The 26656-nt window shown below is 35.5% G+C and overlaps 1 protein-coding gene and 1 long non-coding RNA gene across 3 annotated transcripts in view; one reads left to right on the top strand and one right to left on the bottom strand.

The window, feature by feature from the left end:
* LOC127855139 (NADH-ubiquinone oxidoreductase 49 kDa subunit-like) lies at window positions 1-26445 on the top strand. The gene is made up of 13 exons (XM_052390538.1): window positions 1-162; window positions 12413-12525; window positions 12760-12869; window positions 18915-18995; window positions 19560-19680; window positions 20116-20228; window positions 20862-20936; window positions 21562-21725; window positions 22157-22276; window positions 23004-23133; window positions 23792-23887; window positions 24254-24337; window positions 26116-26445. The coding sequence occupies exons 1-13, from the start codon at window positions 62-64 to the stop codon at window positions 26209-26211; spliced, it is 1404 nt and encodes a 467-aa protein (XP_052246498.1). The 5' UTR covers window positions 1-61; the 3' UTR covers window positions 26212-26445.
* Window positions 1-26656, bottom strand: part of LOC127855143 (uncharacterized) — a 178862-nt gene that overhangs the window by 30942 nt on the left and 121264 nt on the right. The gene's annotated exons all lie outside the window — the stretch shown is intronic.

Below are 26656 nucleotides of genomic sequence, written 5' to 3' on the forward strand. Positions count from 1 at the left end.
TTTCCGTGTCCTTGTTTTCTTACACCGTTCGGCCTTGAACCGACTAACTTAAGTTTTCAATATGGCGTCCTTGGGAAATTTGTTACGAAAGATTTCCCTGACAGGCGCATGCAAGATTCGTAAACCAAGATGGACATCCGCTGTGCTTGCACCCGTTGGAAGGTTTGTTTTATGACCTCATTTGATATCAACTGCATGTTTGGTGTAAATCGCTGTTGTTGTAAATTGTTTGTTGTCACTTGTCAAATATTCGCACTTACTATTCGTCCCAAAAATAATTTAGGTTCGTGTTACATAATTGTTTCACCTTGTGAAATATTAACTCCACATACTGCATATAAATATAAATGCCTCATTATTCGCACCAACAATATTTTCACTATTAATGCTTTTGTTAGCGTTTTCTCTTTAAAAAAAAGGAAGTATTCTTAATCACTCTCACTGATTTTTTGGTCTCCGGACGTTTCCCCCAGTGCCTTCCCCAGGATTTTGTTCAGGCGCCCCTGGGGTTGGTTCGGGAGGGGTGTCCCCTCCCGACGTTGATTTTTTTTTAATTTAACGTGTCAATTCACGTTCTGTGGTGAGTTATAACTCAAAGAAAAACAGCGTCAAAAGACGTCATTTGGTGCGCTATGACTCTTCAAAAATATCCGCCAGTCATTAAAAAATATATTTTTTATATTGTTTAATTGTTTTAAAACTTTTCCTCACAGATAGTAAAATCCCGACTCGAACGATTCCCCACTACATCCGTTTCAACCCGACTCTATTACTGTATACTTACTATTTTTCAAGTTTCTATTTATTACCCGATAATCCCGTTTGTTCCGTTTTTATCAATTTCTTTCTGGTAAATATTTACGATAAAAGCTTTCAGTTATTTCTTTAAAACAAACCTTGCCATTTTTTAAGTGACTATTTATAGATTTGATGAAATATTGCCTCTGAATATGCGTCAATCCCCTGACCTGTTGTGTGCTTGTTAAAACGCTCAATACACGCCATTTGTATGCAATAGACGCGACGTTGTACATGCTGCATAATTTTCGCGCTCTTTTTAATTGAGAAAAAGATTCGGCACAAAATAAATTTGCACTGCTAATTTGAAGCAAAAATATTTAACGTTGCGGTAACATTTACATTCGGAAGTGTGTTTCGGATTAAAAACGCGTTAACATCGACTTACGGTAATGGGTTTTGAATTACAAATTTAATTATTCCCATTTGAGATTTCAACAAATATTAACTGTTGCGTTATAAATTCAACGATAATTTGTTTACACACTTTACGAGTCAAATACATGTTTTGACGGAATTATGCATGAAATTCACGTTGTCCACGAGGATCACGGCCGGTTGCCTTCAGCAGGCTTCTCAACTATCGATTATCGGACGAAACATTTACAAGTGTGCGTAATTAACTCAACGAAAATTTGTTAAAGCGCATTACGTGTCGAATAAATGTCAGAAAAACGAGGTGAATCAGTTCTATAAATGGACATGTTGAAATATACATGTACTGGAATTAAATAAATTGTTATCACATAATTGTAACCGCATAATAATTAATTGTTTACCACTTGCAATTAATTTCTCGTATTAATTATGAGTCACAGGTAACACTTGTTTACAGTAAAAAGGTGTGATGATGATGCCATAAACCGTCTTTAATGTTCTGTACTGTACTAATTACCGGTTTTATATTACTCAAATGGTACAACTACTTGCTAATCAAGCTGGGATAAACTCTTACTTCATGACCGACGTCAATCAAAAATAATGGTCGATAGTTAGCCCCGCCCTCATAAGCATTCGCGTAACCGATTGGACGATGAACTTCACAGTTTGACGACTGGAAAGTTACCAGATACATCCTTGTTAGCATTTAAATGACCGTGTAATGTGGCTAGAAAAATCGATACGCGCGTCATGCTATTCTCTTATCAGTGGATTATCCATTACCCCATGTGGTGTTTATGGCGATTACTTGTGAAAGTAGGTGCCGAGTGCTCTTTTAAAACAGGGAATATTGATGCATGATAGGGAAACCTTGATTTTTTTGGACAATCTCCACTTTCTTTTACTGAAGAATACACTGACCGGAAAATTTCAAGCGCCCCGAGTACTCTGATTTCGAAATTCAAGCGCCCCGGCAAGGGGCGCTTAAATGGCCTGGGGAAGACCCTGGTTTCCCCCCAAAGACATTTCCTCCCCAGACGTTTCCCCCCCCCATTTTAGTTTTAGTGCTGACGTTTCACCCCCAATAAATTAATAATTGTTTGATTGAAGTATAATCTTGCTTTATTATCAAAATGATTATTTTGTTTATGAATTATGTAATTAACTAGCAACCCCAGCTAATCTCCGATAATCCCACATTTTATCTGGAAAACTGTGAAAAGTCTACACCGCCTGTGGCATTTTGGGGATTAAAATTACATTTGTTGATGAATATTTTTATAATTGGTCTCATTTTAAAGCTAATAAAATTCTCTACAAAATGCATCTTTTACTTTTGTATTTTACCCACTATAACCCAGTTTTATCTGTTAATAAACAATAAATATTATGGTTTTTCGCTGTTGCGCGTGACTATCAACTTTCATGCACTCGGCGCGTGGCACATGTACTCTTTGTTCCTATTCGTAGGTGACTTAAACTTTATGAATATAAATGAGATGGACAAATCCATTTAGAAAAGTTCACGACCTCCATTCATGACTTTGATGCAAATTTTTAAGTTCATCCGAACCGAAGATATAGTCCCCTAAAGTGTCGCCGATTTTTTACAAAAAGTACTGATTTCCAAACTATGCATCATATATCATATTGTAGGGAATGTTTTGAAGTTTAATTTGATATAAAAATCTTTTGTGGGAAACAATAGGAACCCTCCCGCATTTTAAGCCGAACGTAGTAATTTATTCAAATTTACTCCGGTCACGCGGCGACCTCGCTTTTCACCTTTGACCACCATTTTGATTAACTGATTACGCATCGTAAACACGTTTTTCTATCGACGATTTTGAGCATGTTACCGATAGAAAACATCTTCATGTGATTCAACTTTATTCTTAATACAAAGGTGAGTTCTAGAAACCTTGATTTTGACTCGATTAATTATTTATTTCAGTGCAAATATGTAATTTCGATGTAAGGACGGGCACTTGCTCGTGCGATCGAATCATAGGAAAACCAACCCCGTGTTATTGTTATGAAATGCCCTCAAAGGTGTTTTTATCCATAAATTATATGTATGAAAATAAGTTTTCTTAAGTATCTAAACAATCGTTGACATGATTAAATCGATAAATTTGCCCCGACGTTGTAGATATTGTCCAAATGAGCATATCCCCACTGGCCTGTGAGAATGTTTTTGCACTGTAAATGTTGCATATTAACATGATTTATACATGTACTGATGATGTAGGTCTGACTTTTCTTTCCTTTTTTTCAGTAGATCTTGGAAGTCAATGGCAGACTACCTAGGACCATTCTGTCATGAAAATGGTATAACAACCTCTCTTTTGAAGAAGGCAGAAACCTTGTAGCCTATAAACAGGCAGAAGAATGGACTCATTCTTGAAATAAATACTTTTCTAGAAAAAATTGGGAAATTTCAACTGTGTTGTTCAATTTACTGTGTCATCTTAACCCTTCATTCAAAGCATCAACAGAAAAATATGTCAAAACCAAAGTTTCAAGAACATGTGACCAGAAAAAAACTTGTCAATTTAAAGAAAAGTGCCCGGTGAAAAAATGTGAAAGACTTGATGAATCTAAATGCAGAATTTTAAATTGTAATGCATATGTTGCAATTGCATACCAGGATGCTTGGTAGCCTGGTATGGATTTTGAAGTTAAAGATAAAGAAAACTTTGTGGTTAAATTCATGACTACCACCAGAAAACTTGGCCAGTACAAATGGCCTCTTCGAGAAGACATTCAGACGGTTCAGAAACAATTCCTAATTTCTGCTGGATTTGTGCCCGACTGTTTGAATTTTGAATGGTTATGGAATGTGAAAGAGGCACCAACAAAAGACAACATATATAACATATATAAGAAATATTCATAGATTTATTTCAAGGATTAGAAAGTTATAGAATGTGTGCATGTCCCCGTCCCAAAACGATGAAAAGACATTCCGCCCCCCCAAAACACCTGTGAAAATTTGATTAGAGAGTTAAGACTAAATTAGTTAAATTTGCTTTTTAAAACCGGTATCCATTTTAAGTAATTCCAATATTGCTTTTGAGTGAATAAATGTGTTAATTGTAGATATTTTAGCCTGATGCCTTTCGAAAAAAAGATAATGTCTCTAATAAAATTATGTCTCTAATAAAATTATGTATATGCTTCCTAAATGTGTTGATCATTACCATGTGTGTATAAATAACTAAAAGTGTTTATAATACTTTAATGAACAGAGTGTACATTGATCTACAAATGTTCCAAATTTCATGAAGATATCTCTGAAAAAAAAAAGTTATGGCAATTTTACTATGTAAAAATGTATGAACTTGAATTTCCGGTGCCTGGAATGTCGCGCTTCCTTGTTCACTTTATATAGGGAGAAAATTCAGAATTTGTGCGCATTTTAGCAATATTCAAATTTCCATAACTTTTTTTATTTTTTAAGATATTTAAAAAAGAAAAACTGTTCTGAAAAGCTCTTAAAGAGCTCTTTTCAAATATGCAATTGCCTTTAAAAACAGATGTTGATGAAAAATTAGCTGGGGTTGCTAAATTAACTTTATCTATGAAGCAGCTTGTTTGTTTGTTTTGGTTTTAGAATTCTTTTTTTATGTCCCCCACTATAGTAGTGGGGGACATATTGTTTTTGCCCTGTCGGTCTGTTGGTCTGTCTGTCTGTTTGCGCCAACTTTAACATTTTGCAATAACTTTTGCTATATTGAAGATAGCAACTTCATATTTGGCATGCATGTGTATCTCATGAAGCTGCACATTTTGAGTGGTGAAAGGTCAAGGTCAAGGTCATCCTTCAAGGTCAGAGGTCAAATATATGTGGCCAAAATCGCTCATTTTATGAATACTTTTGCAATATTGAAGATAGCAACTTGATATTTGGCATGCATGTGTATCTCATGGAGCTGCACATTTTGAGTGGTGAAAGGTCAAGGTCATCCTTCAAGGTCAGAGGTCAATTATATGTGGCCAAAATCGCTCATTTTATGAATACTTCTGCAATATTGAAGATAGCAACTTGATATTTGGCATGCATGTGCATCTCATGGAGCTGCTCATTTTGAGTGGTGAAAGGTCAAGGTCATCCTTCAAGGTCAGAGGTCAAATATATGTGGCCCAAATCGCTTATTTTATGAATACTTTTGCAATATTGAAGATAGCAACTTGATATTTGGCATGCATGTGTATGGAGCTGCACATTTTGAGTGGTGAAAGGTCAAGGTCAAGGTCATCCTTCACAAGGTCAAGGTCATCCTACAATGTCAAACATCATATAGGGGGACATTGTGTTTCACAAACACATCTTGTTTTTGTTTAACTGTGTAAGGAATGCATGGAAATCATTAGTAAGTGCATGTTGGTGTACTAGTGGAATAAATGGAATATTCTCAAAATCTTACTTGGTATCTTATAGGAGGTTTCGGGGATTCCGATAATGACGTCACGTTTGCGCATGCTTAGATTTTGGCCGTCAACACTGCGGCCATTTTGCTCTTGTTTGCATTTTATGAACCGCATCGTGATAAGGTTACCATAATAATCTCTACTTGACACATATTCGCGACCCTTTTTAAGAACGACAAAATACTCAGAAATTGAAATTCTTTCAGAATACATTGATTTCAATGAACGAACACAAAATTAATAAGGACGAAAACAAACAACAAATAGATCTAGATTGATTTTATTTAATCAACACGAACTGATTTGAACCAATATATGTCTATAAAAACTTACCTTGTTACAGAATAATTAAATCCTCTTGATAAATGTAATTGTTTTTATTTAATTGTCCACACCAATTTTGACACTCTTTGTTTCAGCATTTTTGTCCCAGTGTTTAATTGCCCCTTTGTTCATCACCAACCGATTATCTCGATATGATAGAATACTGTGAAGACAATTACTAAAAAAACAGGGTGTCATAAACCCGGGGACCTATACCCTGCATATGCCACATGTGTCTGGTCATTTAACACAATTTATGATACCTCCATATCATTTCTTGGCATATTGAGCAGTCATTTAAGCCAAATACTTAATAGTTGCTTTAATAAAATATTTGAACATATTTAACAAATAGACATTTGTCCGACATGGATTGACAGGAACTATTAAATGTATAATGTTTATTAGCCAGTTTAAACATAACAATGAAGTGTTTATATCTATAAATTAAAAATATTGTACAAATTTACTGTTACACACTTAACGTATTTAACGCGTAAAGATCGTGCGTTACTACAGTGTTCGAAACATCATCACGAAAATATGCAAACACGTTTGATCATAGTAGGGATATAAAATACTTGCGTAAAATAAATTAAATGTATAGATTTATGGTATCATAAAATGCTAGATTTGTATCGCTCATTAACACAAGTAAAGAGTTTTCTATATACATGTAGAGCTACATGCCAGATTAATTTTCAAAATATTCACACACAAAATTCATTTGAATGCTAATTAAATTTAATAATATTTTCACTCAATGTAAACGAAACGAAAATTTATTCAATGTAAAAGACAATTAAAATAACATTAAACGATTGAAATGTTAGTCGCTCATTAAGGGCTTTGTTTTATAACTGGCTCAATGCACCTCGCTGATGATAAATAACACTTTCGCATTCACACCACTTATAATTATAATCAAATTATTATATGTTTTATTATTTTTTTAAATATCATTTACTAGCGTCTTACTTTAAGAAAGAATACGTGTATTTATAGTTTGTTTGTGTGAAATTGTCAGTATTTAGGCTTCCGACGACCTTTACTCTTGTACAATGTAAATGGCCGCTGTCGAGAGTGTTGACGGCCAATCTATTTTTAGTAACAGAAAACCTCTCTTGTGACGTCACACAAAAACCACCTATACATGTTGCTCATTTGGGAGCACAAATGCAACCAATAATAATGTGTAATCAAGACCTGTTTTGAATACACAATTAACACCACAGAATCATAAAGTAAAAGGACACATTTAATTATGTAGCAAATTATCACTTACAACACAGACTCATACTGAAAAGACAGCCTTGTTTATTAATTATCATCATTTGAAATTGGTAAAATTTACTTAGTTTCAAACATGGAATGTTGGAATAATGTATAGGTTACAGTATAAATAATTGTTTCATGTAGGGCTGTACTCTCTAAAAAATTATTGTATTTGACCCTAAAGCATGTTTTACACTTTAAGCTATGTTCTGGTTTTATCTTTTGGGGATAGTTGTAGGGCATGCATAGGTGTTTACTTATGGCCTGTAAAAAAGTTGCTAAAGCAGTCGATTTTGACTAATGTCAAAGTTTGTTGTTTTTTTGGTACATGACATAGATCTTTTTTATTGCACAAAACAACTCCGTTTAGAATGTCCTTTAAGAAAAGGTATGGTTATGAGGGTCTCTATGTGCAAAATGTTGCATTTATTATGCCCCCTTTGAAGAAGAGGGGGTATATTGTTTTGCACATGTCGGTCGGTCCGTCCGTCCACCAGATGGTTTCCGGATGATAACTCAAGAATGCTTAGGCCTAGGATCATAAAACTTCATAGGTACATTGATCATGACTGGCAGATGACCCCTATTGATTTTCAGGTCATTATGTCAAAGGTCAAGGTCACAGTGACTTGAAATAGTAAAATGGTTTCCGGATGATAACTCAAGAATGCTTATGCCTAGGATCATGAAACTTCATAGGTAAATTGATCATGACTGGCAGATGACCCAATTGATTTTCCGGTCACTAGGTCAAAGGTCAAGGTCACATTGACTCGAAACAGTAAAATGGTTTCTGGATGAAAACTCAAGAATGCTTACGCCTAGGATCATGAAACTTCATAGGAACATTGATCATGACTGGCAGATAATCCCTATTGATTTTCTTGTCACTAGGTCAAAGGTCAAGGTCACAGTGACTCGAAACAGTAAAATGGTTTCAGGATGATAACTCAAGAATGCTTAGGCCTAGTATCATGAAACTTCATAGGTACATTGATAATGACTGGCAGATGACCCCTATTGATTTTCAGGTAACTAGGTCAAAGGTCAAGGTCACAGTGACTCGAAATAGTAAAATGGTTTCTGGATGATAACTCAAGAATACTTACGCCAAGGATCATGAAACTTCATAGGTACATTGATCATGACTGGCAGATGACCCCTATTTATTTTCAGGTCACTAGGTCAAAGGTCAAGGTCACAGTGATTCAAAACAGTAAAATGGTTTCAGGATGATAACTCAAGAATAATTAGGCCTAGGATTATGAAACTTCATAGGTACATTGATCATGACTGGCAGATGACCCCTATTGATTTTCAGATGGCTAGGTCAAAGGTCAAGGTCACAGTGACAAAAACATATTCACACAATGGCTTCAACTACAACTGACAGCCCATATGGGGGACATGCATGTTTTACAAACAGCCCTTGTTTCTACTTAAAGATTTTGCTTTTACATTGAATTATATACGACCTGGAATGTTGGAATAATGTGGAATGATACTGATGTTCTTGTTAAATTTTGTTTCATCAGATGAATGACTTATGAAGTAAACAATTGCTGTCTTATAAAAACAGTTTGAATAATTATCAATCAAAACAGGCTGATCTATTGTTAAAAAAATATTATTATTTCATTACCAAACAAACAACAAAGTAATTTAAAGAAAAGTGTCAGTTTATATGTACATTTGCATTGTTATGACTGTCATGTGAACTTTAAACTATTGTTATGGTTTTATCTTTTGGGGATAGTAGTAGGGCATGAATAGGCGTTGACTACTTAATCCCTGAAATATGATGAATTTAGAGACTAATAGTAAAAATTGCACTGAAAAAGGTTACACATGACATATCTTTTTTATTGCACAAATTGACTCCGCCTAGATTGTCCTTTCAGAAAAGGTATGGTTATGGGGGTCTCTATGTGCAAAATGTTGCAGTTTTTTTCACTTAAAAATGTCGCTTTTACATTGAATTATATAAGGAAACTGTTTAGTAATATAATGAGTATATTATGACCTTGACCTAGAATGTTGGAATAATTTGTTTCATCCCATGAATCACTTTTATGCTGTCTTTATATAACAATAAGTGCACTAAAGTTTTTTTTTGCACCAACCAATTACTGGCTGACAAAGCAGTAGTCATAATCAAACTTATTGTTATGTAACAGTCAGGATGGACAAGTTACCTTTTAACTATAGGTCCGATGTTTACATGTTATGATGTATGAATGTAAAGCTTCCAAAAAAGTCACAATCTACAAACAAGTCCCTTTACTGATACATTGAAGCATCTAAAGCTGTCAAACTATAAACAGAAATCACCAAGCCACCAAAGAGCGATTAAATCTACAAAATCCAGGACTAAGGAACAGAGCGGTGCAAAAAAACGAACACAACATCATATTTAAATTAGCTTGGTTTAACATCCTACATCTAACTTCTCAAGAACGATGATGACAAAATTATTAAACAGTTTGAATAATTAACAATCAAAACAAGCTGATCTATTGTTCAAAAATTATTCTTAGCGTTTGCATTGTAAAGGTTAAAGCCTTTCGTAAATATTTAGACTTTTGAAACATTTATGAATGAATTTATTCTGAGAGCATCTAATACCAAGTAATATTGGTTTCCATTTACCAGGGTGCAGAATTAACAGAATTTTCAGGGTTTACACAGGGTTTGGACAGAATGTAAAAACACTGTTAAGAACTTTATTTTTTCAAATATCTGAAGTTATTGAAATACATTTGCAAAATTCTTTAGTGCAGAAAGACAGTTTTTGTTGCATAGTGTGTGGATTTCTTAAGGTATAAGAATAAATCCTTGAATACATCTTAAATCGGTGACACAATTTCACGTTGCATGAAGCGTAACCATGATGCACACAAGGAATTTTGTAACAAGAAAGCAGGCATATTAAACAAAGTAAATCTGATGTATTTCACATTGCCATAAGCAGCATAAAAATATTTTGTTTATGCCCTAGTTGAAATTCTTAAGAAAACTTGTTGAAAAAAGTTACTTGAAAAAAAGCACCACTAACCCGTGTGTTAACATCCATTAATGTTTAATTGGGAACCCCACAAAGTCACATTATCCTGCACCCTGTTCACTACACAAGTATTCCATTATGAAATAAATGCTATTCAAAGCTGTCTGGATTCTGTTGTTATGTAAAAAGCCTTTTACACTTGCTTGGGCCGGTTGGGTGATACACATGTTGCTGGGAGTTAAGGGATACAAAGCCAGTGGGGGCTGACAAGGTTAAAGCGTAGTCCGTTTGTCTACGACGTCGGCTATATGTTTTACTACCAAACATTGTGTCAATACACATGCCATCATAGTACAGATTGGTGTACTTCGTTAAGTAACCTATTCATTATATTTGTAGTTCGTTGCACAACCAATACATATTCTGTGCTAAACCTATACATAAAGCGACTTGTAATTTCCTTTCCAAACAAAGCATTTGAATGATTAAAATATATGTTCGTAACCTGTTTTGTACTTTAAATATTAATGTACAGTGTATCAAAGTAACATGTAGTTTCATTTGAGTTAAATTACTGTAATTGGCTATTTTAACAGAAAAACATTCTAATGCATTACTTAAAATCAATATATTTCGATTTTAGCTCAAAATCAATGTAAAGGCTGCAACTATGCGCATTTGTAATTAGTTTGTTATTGAAAATAAGTACCTACCATTACTGGATGGTCCGTTCTCTAATCCATGAATACCAGTAAATGAATTACATTATTTCACGCATACCATTATGCATCCATCTGTTTTCTTTTCCGACTTGATACATTTACATATTTAACAGACACAACACTCGTCCAGAATTCGTGCGAATCCATTAAATCCGATGCCACATTTAAACAGTTAGCTCTACTCGTAACGTTAATTTCTGGCTCAAAGTAAATCATTTTAACGTCATCAAATCCATAGAAAGGCAGGTCAGAATCCATGTCATGAATCAGAAAACATTCATCGTACTCCGCCATTTTTTACACATTTTCAAAGAATAAAAGTGCTTTATGCCCCACTTCCTGCTGAGAATATGTTTTAATTTCTATTTATAATTAACCAATGAACTGTTACATATCCTTAAACCAGGGCCTTATGAATTCAGTTATGTAAACATTTGACCTCTCACAGAACAGTAAACAAAGGAAATAGAAATTAGGTGTGAGGTCACTATCAACAAGAACAGAATTGTTTTATGAACGAATTTTTTTTTAGTTTCTTAGAAGGTTTTTTCACGTAAAACGTTCTTAGAAAAATTCACTTAAAACGGTGTTAGCAATATTCTTGGAAGAAAACGTTAGAAAAACGTTTCCAAAAAAAAATTGTAAGAATTACCATATACTAAATTAAATAGATATTTCGTCTGATTTTTGATCAGGTAAGGCTTCAAAATGGTCAACCGATCGATGTGGGTTTTCAAAATGTCGTATATACCTTAAGCATAGGTGCGTTGCACCTATGCTAAAAATGGCCAGTGTAACTTTGAAACTGGCTTTAAAAAATAGAAATGGTCAGTCAGATGCTATCAATATAGGTAATGAATTGCTTTGTCAACAATTGTGCTGAGTAATGTGACTATAGTCTATAAGAACAACAATATTTTAAGGTCTCTAGGGTGGCACCTTAGGTATGTTCAAGTTAATTGATGAGACATCCCAGGAAGGTGTATTAAACCTTTGCATGCTGGGAAATTTGTCGTCTGCTATAAGTTCGTCTGCTGAATTTCTAAAATTAGCATTTATTTCAAAAAAATTTCAAAGAATACTATCAGAATAGTTCCCGCGCTGAAAGGGTTAAAACAGCCAGAGAATATAACTGCAGACTTTCAAATGTAATCTGAATGTTTGAACTGTTATTTATATGAATGTTAAACTTTGATGCAAACAGATGAGATTAGTTGAATGTGACCAATCTATTGGACCCATTTGTTTTTTTATTAAAATGCATTTTATTCTTTGACATATACATATATATTATAAAGAGCAACAATTTTTTATCATTATTGAAAAAATTTACAAAAGTATGAATTTGTCTTTAATTATCTAACAGTAACTTTTACCATAATTTTTAATAGTGGCACAAATTTTGTCTTTAAGAGAAGATATTGTTGGTTTACTGTACTATTTTGCTCCTAACATTTGTGTTTCTTCTTTTCAGCCGAACTGCTAGTAACTGGCAGCCAGATGTCAAGTTCATAAAGACCCATGAGGGACTTTACACAGATGCAACACCAGAACAGAAGGCACTGTGGGAGATCCCTTTGGAGCATCGTAATAATTTATTATTCATAACTTTTTAAGGCCCCATAAATACTCAAAATCAACGAATATTTTGTAAAATATTTCGAAAAATAAAGTTTACACATAAAAAACAAAAAAAACATTGTTTCTCAATAGGCGAACGCGAGATTGAATTCGAGCAGCTGTGGAAGCACAACATATTTCTCAAATGACATGTAGGGGATCTGGAGTGCAGAATGCAGCTTTCTCTGTGGTATCTTGCAGGCAACAAGCAGGACTATGAGCGGACAATACAGAATGTGGTCCTGAACTTTGGCCCCCAGCACCCTGCAGCTCATGGTGTACTTAGGCTGGTCCTGCATCTCATTGGAGAGGTCAGACTCACTGTTGACTCTTGAGGGCGTGATGTTGTTTATAGTATAACACTGTGTATGTAAAGGATGCCGTCAGAGCTCCAGAAAAAAATTTGGTTACATTCTTATTTACTCCCTTTTTAGCTCACCTGAGCACAACGTGCTCATGGTGAGCTTTTGTGATCGCCTTTTGTGCGTCGTGCCTTGTGCGGCGTCAACATTTGCCTTGTTAACTCTCTAGAGGCCACATTCATTGTCCAATCTTCATGAAAACTGGTCAGCAGATTGGTCTCAATGACAAGGGGCGGGGCATTTTTCCTTATATGGCTATAGTAAAATCTTGTTAACACTCTAGAGGCCACGTTTATTGTCTGATCTTCATGAAACTTGGTTAGAAGATTCATCCCAATAATATCTTGGACGAGTTAGAAAATGATCCCGGTTGGTTGAAATGCATGGCCGCCAGGGGGCGGGGCATTTTTCCTTATATGGCTATAGTCAAACCTTGTAAACAATCTAGAGGCCACATTTATTTTCCGATCTTCATGAAACTTGGTCAGAAGATATGTCCCACTGATGTCTTGTTTAAAAATTAATTCTTATTTTACCCTCTATTTATAAAATTTATTCTTAACAATATATAACCAAATAATTACTCAGCTGTTCTAGCAAACACTGAACCTGAATGTTTTTGGAGTGCTTTAGATTCACATTCATTTACGCAAGAGCTTATAAGTTAATCAATTATTGGCGAAACTATGCTTTCGGTATTTGAATCTAATTGAAAGAATGCATGCAGCTTGGACTTTTGACACTGAAATAGCTTTTTTTGCCTTCCACGCTTTGATACACTGCTTTGGTCGGCCATTTTGATTTTTTATGTAAAACGGTCACTGACTCTTCGGCTAAGGTAATAATGGCCTTTTGGTCGCTGTTAAAGTCATATCAAAAACTTTATTTAACATTTAATTTTAATGACATTTCCAATAGGTATACAGTATATTACTTGTGTATAAAAGTAACGATAAGTGTAATTAAAAAGGTACGATAATTAGTAATGACTTGCCTGCAATACTAGGAGAACAGAATCGAGACCGTTTGGCCTTTCGACCGTTCTTAGGTGTGGCTCTTCCTAACAGCAAACACTTGAGTGACGTTGACTTAAAATTTTAGTGTTAATTGAGCGCCTGGACGAGTAAGAACGGGGATGAAATGTTTACCGTATATAATTTGCTACTGGAAGTTTTACGCACGTTCTAAAAGTTCGAATTCATGTTTTATTTTTTCAGTGCGTAACTTTATGCAAAGATCTTAAATCTAAATCGTATTTTAGGAAATTTAATTTGTTTTTACGCCTTTACGCATGTTTTCTGGAGCACTGGATGCCGCTTTGGGCAGATTTTGACATAACTAAACAAGAATAAAGCATGGGTGACCCTCTTTCAAATTTGTTAAAAGGCTGTCCTGCATCTTGTTGGAGAAATCAGACTAATTGTTGGCTGTTATGGAAGTGATTTTGTTTTCCGCAGGAATAGCATGTATGAATTTACAAATTATGAAGATCAGCATGGAAGACTTTTCTTGCTATCATGATATTACTTAATTAAGTCATCAATATTTTATATAAAAGTGTGTTAGATTTAAGCTACATAGAGAATTACCGGTTACTGCCCTATTGTTTTGTTAAATATCCTGTTAAGGTTTCAATCATATAACGGCGACACTTGCAGTGCTGTTTTTGTTTTTTAGCTCACCTGTCACGAAGTGACACGGTGAGCTTATGTGATCGTGTGATGTCTGGCGTGCGTGCATGCTTCCCTCAACAATTGTTTGTGTAGACAGTAGAGGTCACAGTTTTCATCCAATCTTTATGAAATTTGGTCAGAATGTTTATCTTGATGAAATCTGGGTTGGGATTGTATTTGGGTCATCTGGGGTCAAAATCTAGGTCATTAGGTCAAATAATAGAAAAACCTTGTGTAGTCAATAGAGGTCACAGTTTTCATCCAATCTTAATGAAATTTTGGTCAGAATGTTTATCTTCATGAAATCTGGATTGGGCTTGTATTTGGGTCATCTTGGGTCAGAAACTAGGTCACTAGGTCAAATCATAGAAAAACCTTGTGTAGACAATAGAGGTCACAGTTTTCATCAGATCTTAATGAAATATGGTCAGAATGTTTGTCTTGATAAAATCTGGGTTGGGATCGAATTTGGGTCATCTAGGCTCAACAACTAGGTCACTAGGTCAAAGTTTTAAAAAAAATTGTGTAGAAGGTATAGAGGTCTCAGTTTTCATCCAATCTTTATAAAATTTGGCCAGAATGTTAATCTTGATGAAATCTGGGTTGGGATTGTATTTGGGTCATCTGGGGTCAAATACTAGGTCAAATCATAGAAAAACCTTGTGTAGACAATAGAGGTCACAGTTTCCATCAGATCTTTATGAAATTTTGTCAGAATGTTTATCTTGATGAAATTTGGATTGGGATTGTATTTGGGTCATCTGGGGTCAAAAACTAGGTCCACTAGGTCAAATCATAGAAAAACCTTGTGTAGAAAATAGAGGTCATATTTTTTATCTGATCTTAATGAAATATGGTCAGAATGTTTATCTTGATAATATCTGATTTCAGATCGTATATGGGTCATCTGGGGTCAAAAATTAGGTCACCGGGCCAATTCTAGTTAAACCTTGTGTAGATGAAAGAGGTCACAGTTTTCATCACGTCTTAATGAAATTTTGTCAGAATGTATAAATTGATGAAATCTGGCTTGGGATTGTAAATGGGTCATCTGAGGTCATAAAGTAGGTCATCGAGTCAAATTATAGTAAAACTTCCTGTACACAATCATACATGCCATACTACCCGATCTCGGCGGGACAGTCCTGCTTTTGGGCCCTTTGTCCCGCCGTCCCGATATGAGACGATTTGTCCCAACATTCGTAAAAAACGATGTAAGGTCTATAGGTTCCCAATAAAATTCGCTATTCAAGCTCTGTTTCGCTAACACTTACCCCCGCTAATCCCTTTATTGCCCCCAATTAACAATCCGATTCTACTTATCGTGTGTACCAGTGTTGTTTATGACACCTTATCAGCGATTTATCGGCTAATTATTGATTTCATCAGGCCTTCACACCATGGTGGTCTTCAAGATAGTGGTCGCTTATTGCTATCGATAGTTATCCCCACGCTTTTTGAAAAAAAGGTGGGGATATTGTGGTTATCTCCGCCGTCCGTCCGTCCGTCTGTCCGTCCGTCCTGGCCACTATCTCCTCCTACACTAAAAGCACTAGAACCTTGAAACTTACACACATGGTAGCTATGAGCATATGTGCGACCCTGCACTATTTGGAATTTTAATCTGACCCCTGGGTCAAAAGTTATAGCGGTTGGGGTGGGGCCGCGTCAGAAATTATCACTCATTTTTTTAGGTTATTTTACATTTACTTCTTTATTTCTACACCGATTCACTTCAAATTGATACTGGACCTCTCTTATGACAATACGGTCAATCTCAACCATGCATGGCCCCATTCCCAACCCTGGGGCGCCCCGCCCACATAGGCCACACCCACCAAAAATTTCCATTTACTATAATTTTTTCATTTCTACACGGATTCACTTCAAATTGATACTGAACTTTTGTTATGACATTAGGGTCAATCTCAACTATGCATGGCCCCAATCCCAACCCTGGGGCGCCCGCCCACATAGGCCACACCCACCAAAAAATTCCATTTACTATAATTTTTTCATTTCTACACGGATTCACTTCAAATTGATACTGAAATTCTCTTATGACATTAGGGTCAATCTCAACTATGCATGGCCCCATAACCAACCCTGGGGCCCCGCCCACATAGACCACACCCACCCAAAATTGCCTTTACTATAATTTCTTCATTTCTACACCGATTCACTTCAAATTGATATTGAACTTCTCTTATGACAATACAGTCAATCTCAACTATGCATGGCCCCATTACCAACCCTGGGGCGCCCCGCCCACATAGACCACACCCACCCAAAATTGCCTTTTACTATAATTTCTTCATTTCTACACCGATTCACTTCAAATTGATACTGAACTTCTCTTATGACAATACGGTCAATCTCAACTATGCATGGCCCCATTACCAACCCTGGGGCCCCGCCCACATAGACCACACCCACCCAAAATTGCCTTTTACTATAACTTCTTCATTTCTACACCAATTCACTTCTAATTGATGATGAACTTCTCTTATGACAATACGGTCAATCTCAGCTATGCATGGCCCCATTACCAACCCTGGGGCACACCTAGGTCAAACATTTGGCGTGGGGATACGCGTCGGCCTCTGCCGCGCCATTTCTAGTTGTATTATAAAATAAATGTTGAAAATGTGTTTATTTTTGTATTTGTTTGAAACGGTTTACAGAACAATTCTTTTGTAAAATTAACTCTACGTCATTAATGAGTCTTTTACATTCAATGTTTAGTTCATAAATAGCGGGATAATTCGAATGTGCAATATACCAAAATCGCAACAAACAGTCCAATAAGTGATACCAATCCTGTCTAGTGTAATTGGGTGTAATTGTAATAAAAACAACGAGGTGCTATGCATGACAGTTTGACCCTACTCCATTTAAGCTAAAAACCACGAGGTGCTATGTATGACAGCTTGACCTTACTCCAATTAAGCCGCGACAATTGACAAGTAACAAACTGCGCATGGATACATGCATAAAAAAACATCGCAACAAACAGTAAAAGTGGTACCCATCTTGTCTTGTGTTATTGTAATAAAAACAACGTGTTGTTATTCATGACAGTTTGACACTACCCCAATACAGCGCCTAACAATTCACAATTCAGTTTAATATGTGTATATAAAAAGAAAACAAAATATGATTATTAACATTAGAGAAAAAAATTCGAGTAAAGCATCCATAGACTTCTTTTGTCCTTTTGTTTTTGTTGGTGTAAAAAACGGTTGAGGCGTTGTTGACAGTTAAAATGAACACAAAGACGGTTTGCTTCCACCAAAAACCTACCTCGGAAATGTGTACGGCCGCACATTCCGTGTGTAACTGATGTAACTGTTCGGTAGATAGTTTACTGTAACCCGTACTTTCAGTGTACTGGATAGCCTCCCCTGCCTTAATGTTTGCCATTGAAATTAATATAATGAGTATTGTTGTCGTAATGTTCTAGATTTTGTACTCTAAAAAGATGAATATTATCTTCGTTGAATATTATCTTCGTTGTTTGCTATTGTATTGTTTTATAAAACTGTTATTGTTATGTTTTAGATTCCATGCTTTATATCAGATGTTTTATGTCTGGAATAAAAGTATCAAGAGTATTTGTTAGTACTATACTGACTACAGTAAAGGTGGAATGATAAATCGTTTTAGGTGTCCCGCTTTTTGTCCCGACAATTTTTTATGGAATGTCCTGCTTTGGACCTAAAAAATTATGGCATGTATGACACAATAGAGGCCACAGTTTATCAGGTGAGCGATTCAGGGCCATCATGGCTCTCTTGTTTGTTTTATTTGTGCTGATTGTTAGGGTAGTAACTTGTTTTTTAGTAATGATAAAATATTAGTGCGATGGCCCAAGATTTCCAGGGGGAATTAAAAAAATGAACAATGTTTGGCATGTTATACATGAGGCCATGAGCATTTTTTCTGCTTCTGTTGATACATTTTTTTGTGTATAAAAGGTAATGCATCTTGGTATCAAATAGTTTTTTAAGCTGAATCTGGATACATTTTATGGAAAACAATGTATTTATAGTTTGTTTGACACAGAGTTATGTAACTTGCCTTCAAGCAATCACTGATATAGACACCTACTGAGCTGATATACAAAATTAAATCACACACCTTTGTATCAGGTATATATCAGCGTATGGATGTGATGAATTATTGTATGCAGCATGTAGATGAAAGCCATCAAAGATAGGTTGTAATTATTCCTTGATGCTAAATAGTTTATATTCAACTGATGATGTTCATTTTGAATCAAAATGGTATGTACCCCCTCTATAAATGTCTGTCCTTACAGAGAGTGGTGCGCTGTGATCCTCACATTGGGTTGCTGCACAGGGCCACTGAGAAGCTTATTGAACATAAAACATACATGCAGGTAACACACACATGATCCCTGTTTAGCATTCATGTAACCTGTATCTTGTTGTTATTTTAAAATACGGGCCTGATTTTGGGAAAAGTGGGCGTAACGCATGTTTGTAAAGTGTCCCCTGGCTCAAAAATTTCTGTTGCCAACATATTTGCCAAATGGATTTTTTGGTAGCCAAATTTTAGAAACTATAGCCAAAGTTTTAGCCAAGCATTCGGGATTGCCGATTGCAAGTCTAGAATCAGACAGAGACCTATATCTGTTTTTATACGATGCTGTATTAGAGCACTTGCCTTGGTATATGTACAATGTACCGCAACTTATGTCATTGGTTAATTTATTTTGAAATTTATATTATTTCAACAACTCAAGACAAAATAAGTCTTTTCATTTATTTACTATGTGATTTTACTTGAGGATCTTGCGAAACATAGCCCTGCGCACAATATTTTGTAATAGTGTTTAATACACAATCAAAGGATGTATTTAGATAGGTTTTGAAATACACATATAGGCAAAGAAAGGCAGTTGGTACATGTAGTGAGTTGTAAACTTTAAAACCTACTTCAGGGTCTTCCATATTTTGATCGACTTGACTACGTGTCCATGATGTGTAACGAGCAGTGCTACAGTCTGGCTATTGAGAAACTGCTAAATATAGAAGTACCACTCAGAGCCAAGTACATCAGAGGTGTGTAGCTTAAAACTTCTTTGTTTAAGTGTTTTTATTGTATTATTGTTTTGTCTTGATTGCCTGATAACCACTATCTACTTGTTGCGCTGCTTTACATTCATCAGAAAATATATATAAGATAAATTAAAAGTTGTTGCTTACTTCGTTGTTTTTTTTCTAAAAATGCTTGTATTAGTGTACCATATTTCTCAGATCAAGTATGAGCTCATTAATATTTTTATAATTTTTATTAATAAAAAGTAACATGTTAGTTAAGAACTATTTAAAAAGTTACATTTTTAACTAGTCAAGTTTTGTATAATGAGGACTATATCGCAAAATGTGAATCTCAGAAAGTGTGAATGATGCCCTGTGTTTAAGATCCACTATATATCTGTTCAGCTGGCGTACACAATATTTGTCCAACCTTGTTTTTAAGATGTTTGCTTTCAGTGATGTTTGCTGAGATCACCCGAATTCTCAACCACTGCATGGGCATCGGCACCCATGCTCTGGATGTGGGCGCCATGACTCCTTTCTTCTGGCTCTTTGAAGAGAGAGAAAAGGTTTGAGCCTCACTCTGTGAAATAAGGGTTTAATGCATGTGTGTTTAGTGTCGTCCCAGATTAGCCTATGCATTTCATTTGAAGGAAGTGGTCTCTTAATGTAAATCCAGTAAAGCGGAAAGTGTTGTCCGTGTTTAGCCTGTTAGGACTGCACAGGCTAATCTGGTATGACACTTTGCGCAAATGAAAAAAGGCCCTGTTTTCTGAAAGTGCAGCTTGTTTGTTTTTTTTCTATTGCATAGCTGTATGTCTGTATGTTACAACTATTAACTTAGTTTAAAATATGATAGCAAGGTCAGTGTGCTGTGTGTTACATAAAGTCAAATATATATATTCAAAATTATATTGCTTCCTCATTCATCAACAATATTTAGAAATCATTGCTTTTGTAATATTGTAATTCTGAATTTCTGTTCATCAATGAAATAAAAAATATTTACATAAATCAAGCAATTGGATGAATTGAATTTAAATTACCACATTTCCAATGCCAAATGCTATTTAAAACAGAATTCCCTGGTAACCGGTATAATGAGTATAAATGATGTGTAAAAAAAGATGTTGGAAAATGAAGCAAGTGGGTATGTAGTTTTTAATGAGTACTTAATATGTCATACCTGTTAAAATGAACAGATGATGGAGTTCTATGAGCGTGTGTCTGGTGCAAGAATGCATGCTGCCTACATCAGGCCAGGGGGCGTCTCTCAGGTAAAGTGAAGAGTTATTATATACTAATTGAATTTCTCAGGTTAATTGATGAAAATTTAACCAAAAAAATCTCTCCGGTAATAAAATGAGTAAATTGAAACTAATTGAATCTCTCATGTTAATTCATGAGTTATTTTAAATTCATTGAATCTCTCAGGTAAATTGATGAATAATTAGAAACATATTGAATCTCTCTGGTAAATTGATTAATATTTTGAATTAAATCTCTCAGTCAGATAAATTGATGAGTAAATTGAATAATTTGAAATTAACTAAATCATTCAATTAAATTGATGAGTAATTTGAAATTAATTTAATATCTGAGGTATTTTGATGAGCAATTTGAAACTTATTAAAACTATGTTTTTCACACATTGACTATACATGAAGTAAACATAAAAATGATCTTATGTGTTTGAGGTAGAAATGTATGTGCTTAGCAATTTTATATCAGGAGTGAATTATAATACAAACTGGTTAAAAAAGGCTTTTAGAGGCACATGTGGGAGATATTCATCACTGTTTGAAATGACATCTACTGTATATGTTTCTGGTTATATATACTGGTAACTAATTCTTATTCTTTGATTGATGGAAGCCATTTATTGAATTGTCCCTATGCCAGGATCTGCCACTAGGATTAATGGACGACATCTACGAGTTCATTTCCAAGTTTGGTCAGCGTATTGATGAGGTGGATGACATGTTGACCACCAACCGTATCTGGCGTCACCGCCTGGAGAACATTGGGGTCATATCTGCAGAGGATGCACTGCTCCACGGCTTTAGGTAAGAACGCTTTATTAGGGGTGTAATTTCTCCTCCTTTCAGCTGTTTTCCTCACTTCAATTATTTAAATAATTTTACAAATAGTTATCATTAACTTTTCTTGTACTACATAGAAATGAAGAGATTACATATCCTTTAAATGGTGTTGGGCATTTTCCTTCTCAGAGGTGGCTTCTCAGAGGTGGTTCTTAAATCACACCCTTGTTTACGCTTTTGGGGCTATTTCTAAAGATACAAATTAATGCTATGAGGAATTTTCCATGACAAATAAATGCTTAGCACCAACAGGGTATGTAAGTTCAGGAATTGAATGTGTTGTCTTGTGTTTTTTACCCCTTTCCTTTTTTTCTGCAATTGAAAAAACATTTATTTAAAGAAATTCAGTTGTAAGTTAAGGTTTTCAAAAGATGACTGTGCATTTCTGCTTACAGTGGAGTGATGCTGCGTGGATCGGGTATCAAGTGGGACCTGAGGAAGCAGCAGCCCTATGACGCCTATGATAGGGTGGAGTTCGATGTGCCCATAGGAACAAAGGGTGATTGCTACGACAGGTAGGAATGTATAAATAGATTCTGTAAAATCATTATTAGTAGTGCAACACTAATTTGTGTTTTTATTTTATGAGTTGACTGATCCTTAAATTAAAGATTATGATAAATAATTAGTTTGTTGTGTTTTTACTTAAAACAGAAATCAATGAATTTATGTGTCCATGTCCATGAAATATTTATTTATTGAAAAAGCCATGCAATTACATGCCAACGAATATAGATGATTAAACAGTAGATAGTGAAAGATTAACAGAATTCTCTGCAGAGTTGCATTATGCCTTCCAAAATTAATAAAAAGCCACAACAGCCAAGCAAGGTAATATGAGGTATCATCACCCCTGTTTTGCGTATTTAAACTGGTTTATGGTTAATGAAATAATAAAAATATGGAATAATGTACTTAGCGCCTAACATTTTCTGCCAATGAAGCTGTTTTAAACCTTCTTGATAGCAACATTTGTGTCACTGCGGGCTATATGGATTGTTTTGCCAAATGGGTTGTTAGGATTTAAAGTAAAATAAATTCTGAACTCAACTCAATATATCTGTTTAACATTTAAGATCACAATACTTCAAAATTTATTTGGTTACTAGCACTTACAAGAGTTCTAACATACAAAACATGTTGAGGTTCTCAAGTATTTTGTGTATTTTAAACTTGGTTTGGTGTCTAATTTGATTTAAATTATTGTGACAAAGGATGACACGCATCTGTTTCCATTGCCAGGTACTTGATTCGCATGGAAGAGATGAGACAAAGTCTGCGTATAATACACCAATGTCTCAATGACATGCCGGCTGGTGAGATTAAAACTGACGATAACAAGGTGTGTCCGCCAAAGAGAGCTGAAATGAAGGTGAGATTGAAATGCTGTTCTGATATAAACAGTTATTGAAACTTGCACAAATACTACACTTATATACAGTTATTCTTTAATTAGCATGACCACTGCACTAGTATATTTGGAATTCGGTAAGCTCAGATTCTCAATTTAATGAAGGCAGGTTGTAATAATTTTGTCCCCTACCGGTTTCACCGGAAGGGACTTATGGTTTGGGCTGTCAGTCTGTCTGTCAGTCCGTCAGTCTGTCACACTTTTCTGGATCCTGCAATAACTTTTAAAGTTCTTCATATTTTTTCATGAAACTTGAAACATGAATAGATGGCAATATGGACATTATGCACGTCATTTCATTTTCTTCCTACGTCAAAAATTCTGGTTGCTATGGCAACAAATATAAATATATATAAAAAATCTGACAATGCTGGAGCCGGTAGGAGACATATATTGCTTGGCAATAGTCTTGTCTTAATATCAAGTAAGAATTCAGGCCTGTATCTTTGAACTTTTCAATTTCGATGCCTGTAGCCTTATTTTTCCTCAATTATTATAGAACTCAAATTTGTGCGATTGCTAGTTAAATTTGGCTTGCAATTATTACAAAACTCAAGTTTGCGCTATTGCTAGTTCTATTGTCATCACATCCAGCAAGCTTGTGTGTGTCTCTTTCCAGAACTCTATGGAGGCCCTCATCCACCATTTCAAGCTGTACACGGAGGGCTTCAACGTTCCACCTGGCGCTACATACACGGCTGTAGAAGCCCCGAAGGTATATCTCAGAAAATACTCAAACAACATTAATAGTGGAATGTTACCCAATTAATATTGCAGTAAAATATTACCCAATTACATTAAACTTCCATAGAAGGAAAGTTTTGGAAAAGGCCGAAAATATTACAATAGCGGAATACCACCCAATGACGTAAGACTTTAATAGAACAATATTATAAGGATATTAACAAAATTACTAAACTCTTGAACAACAGATTATTGAAAGCACAATTCCTAAATGATGTCAATTTCGGTATGCACAGTGTTTTTAAGAAAGCGCATGTAGCAAAGCAAAAGTGTTCATATATGCTGAATAATTAAATTCTTTCCAATCTAACAAGCTTTTTCTGAACCCTTGCTTCAGGGTGAGTTTGGAGTGTACCTGGTGTCTGATGGAAGCAACAGGCCATACCGATGCAAGATCAAGGCCCCAGGATTTGCCCATCTGGTAATCCCCCCTTGTTGTACCCTCCCTTCTCTCTTATATAAGTTGTAAAATACTTCAGAACATGATTTCGCTGGAAACTAATGACAAATGGTATTCTAACTGTTTATGTCTTAAATAAGATTTCATATTGAAACAGTCAACATTTTTATGCCCCCCTTCGAAGAAGAGGGGGTATATTGCTTTGCTCATGTCGGTCGGTCGGTCGGTCTGTCCACCAGGTGGTTGTCGTATGATAACTCAAGAACGCTTGGGGCTAGGATCATGAAACTTCATAGGTACATTGATCATGACTCGCAGATGACCCCTATTCATTTTGAGGTCACTAGGTCAAAGGTCAAGGTCACGGTGACCCGAAATAGTAAAATGGTTTCCGGGTGATAACTCAAGAACGCATACGCTTAGGATCATGAAACTTCATGGGTAGATTGATCATGACTCGCAGATGACCCCTATTGATTTTGAGGTCACTAGGTCAAAGGTCAAGGTCACGGTGACCCGAAATAGTAAAATGGTTTCCGGATGATAACTCAAGAACGCATACGCCTAGGATCATGAAACTTCATGGGTAGATTGATCATGACTCGCAGATGACCCCTATCAATTTTGAGGTCACTAGTTCAAAGGTCAAGGTCACGGTGACCCGAAATAGTAAAATGGTTTCCGGATGATAACTCAAGAACGCATACGCCTACTAGGATCATGAAACTTCATGAGTAGATTGATCATGACTTGCAGATGACCCCTATTGTTTTTGAGGTCACTAGGTCAAAGGTCAAGGTCACAGTGACCTGAAATAGTAAAATGGTTTTCGGATGATAACTCAAGAACGCATACGCCTAGGATCATGAAACTTCATAGGTAGATTGATCATGACTCGCAGATGACCCCTATTGATTTTGAGGTCACAAGGTCAAAGGTCAAGGTCACAGTGACCCGAAAAAGTAAAATGATTTTCGGATGATAACTCAAGAACGCTTTTGCCTAGGATCATGACACTTCATAGGTACATTGATCGTGACTCGCAGATGACCCCTATTGATTTTCAGGTCACTAGGTCAAAGGTCAAGATCACAGTGACAAAAATCGTACTCACACAATGGCTGCAACTACAATGGACAGTCCATATGGGGGGCATGCATGTTTTACAAACAGCCCTTGTTCATAGTTTGAGTTCTATTTAAATTGTTAAAGACTGAATAGTTATTCCATAAATTTAACAGTGTGCTGTTTTGGTATTCAACAGGTGGAAAAGCAAACTACTTTTATTTTAATGAATGGTAAATAACTATTTAGGACTGAGCCACAAAAGTAAAACCCTGTTCTATTTTAATATACAAAAACACTATTTGACATAATGGTTTCTTTCAGGAATGATTTTATTTGTTTTTATAGTGAGGAGGTATATAATAAATGGTGTTCTGGTGGTGTGTAGGTCACTTGTTGTGTGACTTCGTTATTCACTCATCCTCACAGTCATGTAATATTCCTTGTTCATTAATTACATTCAGAAGGAGGGCTTTTAAAGACATTTTTCACCTTTCACCTTCCACAAGGCCTGACAAAGACTTGCACTTCCCGAGACTTACATTCTTCGATTCCGAAGCTGGAAATGTGTTTATTCAATATGTATTATATGTATAAAAGAACTTCAGACTTTACAAGACTGAAATCTGGATCAGGTCTGCTCTTAACCCCAAAACTTAAATACATTTGCACCCCCCCCTATCCAATCAAGTCCTTTCATAAAATAGCCCTAACACAATGTTATCTATTTGTAGGCTGCTCTTGACCACATGGCAAAGGCTTCATTCATGGCAGATGTTGTGGCCATCATTGGTACCCTGGACGTGGTCTTCGGAGAGGTGGACAGATAAACGATACATACTGTTTATTGGGCATATAATGTGTATGAACTCAAGTGACGATGATAAACAATATTTATTTTCTGTTTAAAATGCCCATTCTAACATAAAAAACAGTAGTTTTCTTTGAAGCTAAAGAAATGTGATGTTTTAATTATGTGAATAGTTGTAGGTTTATGCTTTGATATATGCTAAAATTGGCAGTTTGTAATGAGAAGAGTGAAATAAACTGTTTTGTTACAGAAATTGTGACCTTATTTAATTATCCATCATTATGTAGTGCACTTGAAATAAAAATGCTTGAATGCCAATGTCTTTACTTCACATGGACCACATGGCAACTACAAATAATTGGAAGACCTTTTAAAAGCTGGCCCTGTGTTTAAGCATGAAGCAATCCACCGTAATGAAGTTATAAAATTGTTGAGCATTTAAAGATTCGTTAATATTTATGTGT

This window comes from Dreissena polymorpha, chromosome 13, assembly GCF_020536995.1.
Source record: "Dreissena polymorpha isolate Duluth1 chromosome 13, UMN_Dpol_1.0, whole genome shotgun sequence".
NCBI classification, from domain to species: domain Eukaryota; kingdom Metazoa; phylum Mollusca; class Bivalvia; order Myida; family Dreissenidae; genus Dreissena; species Dreissena polymorpha.

What these genes read in the sequence shown, in the direction of transcription:
- LOC127855139 (XM_052390538.1), top strand. Translation starts at nt 62, where the DNA reads ATGGCGTCCTTGGGAAATTTGTTACGAAAGATTTCCCTGACAGGCGCA. An exon ending in TCCTGCATCTCATTGGAGAG is followed by an intron (nt 12,870 to 18,914) that starts GTCAGACTCACT and finishes CTGTCCTTACAG; the next exon opens with AGAGTGGTGCGCTGTGATCC. An exon ending in TCTTTGAAGAGAGAGAAAAG is followed by an intron (nt 20,229 to 20,861) that starts GTTTGAGCCTCA and finishes TAAAATGAACAG; the next exon opens with ATGATGGAGTTCTATGAGCG.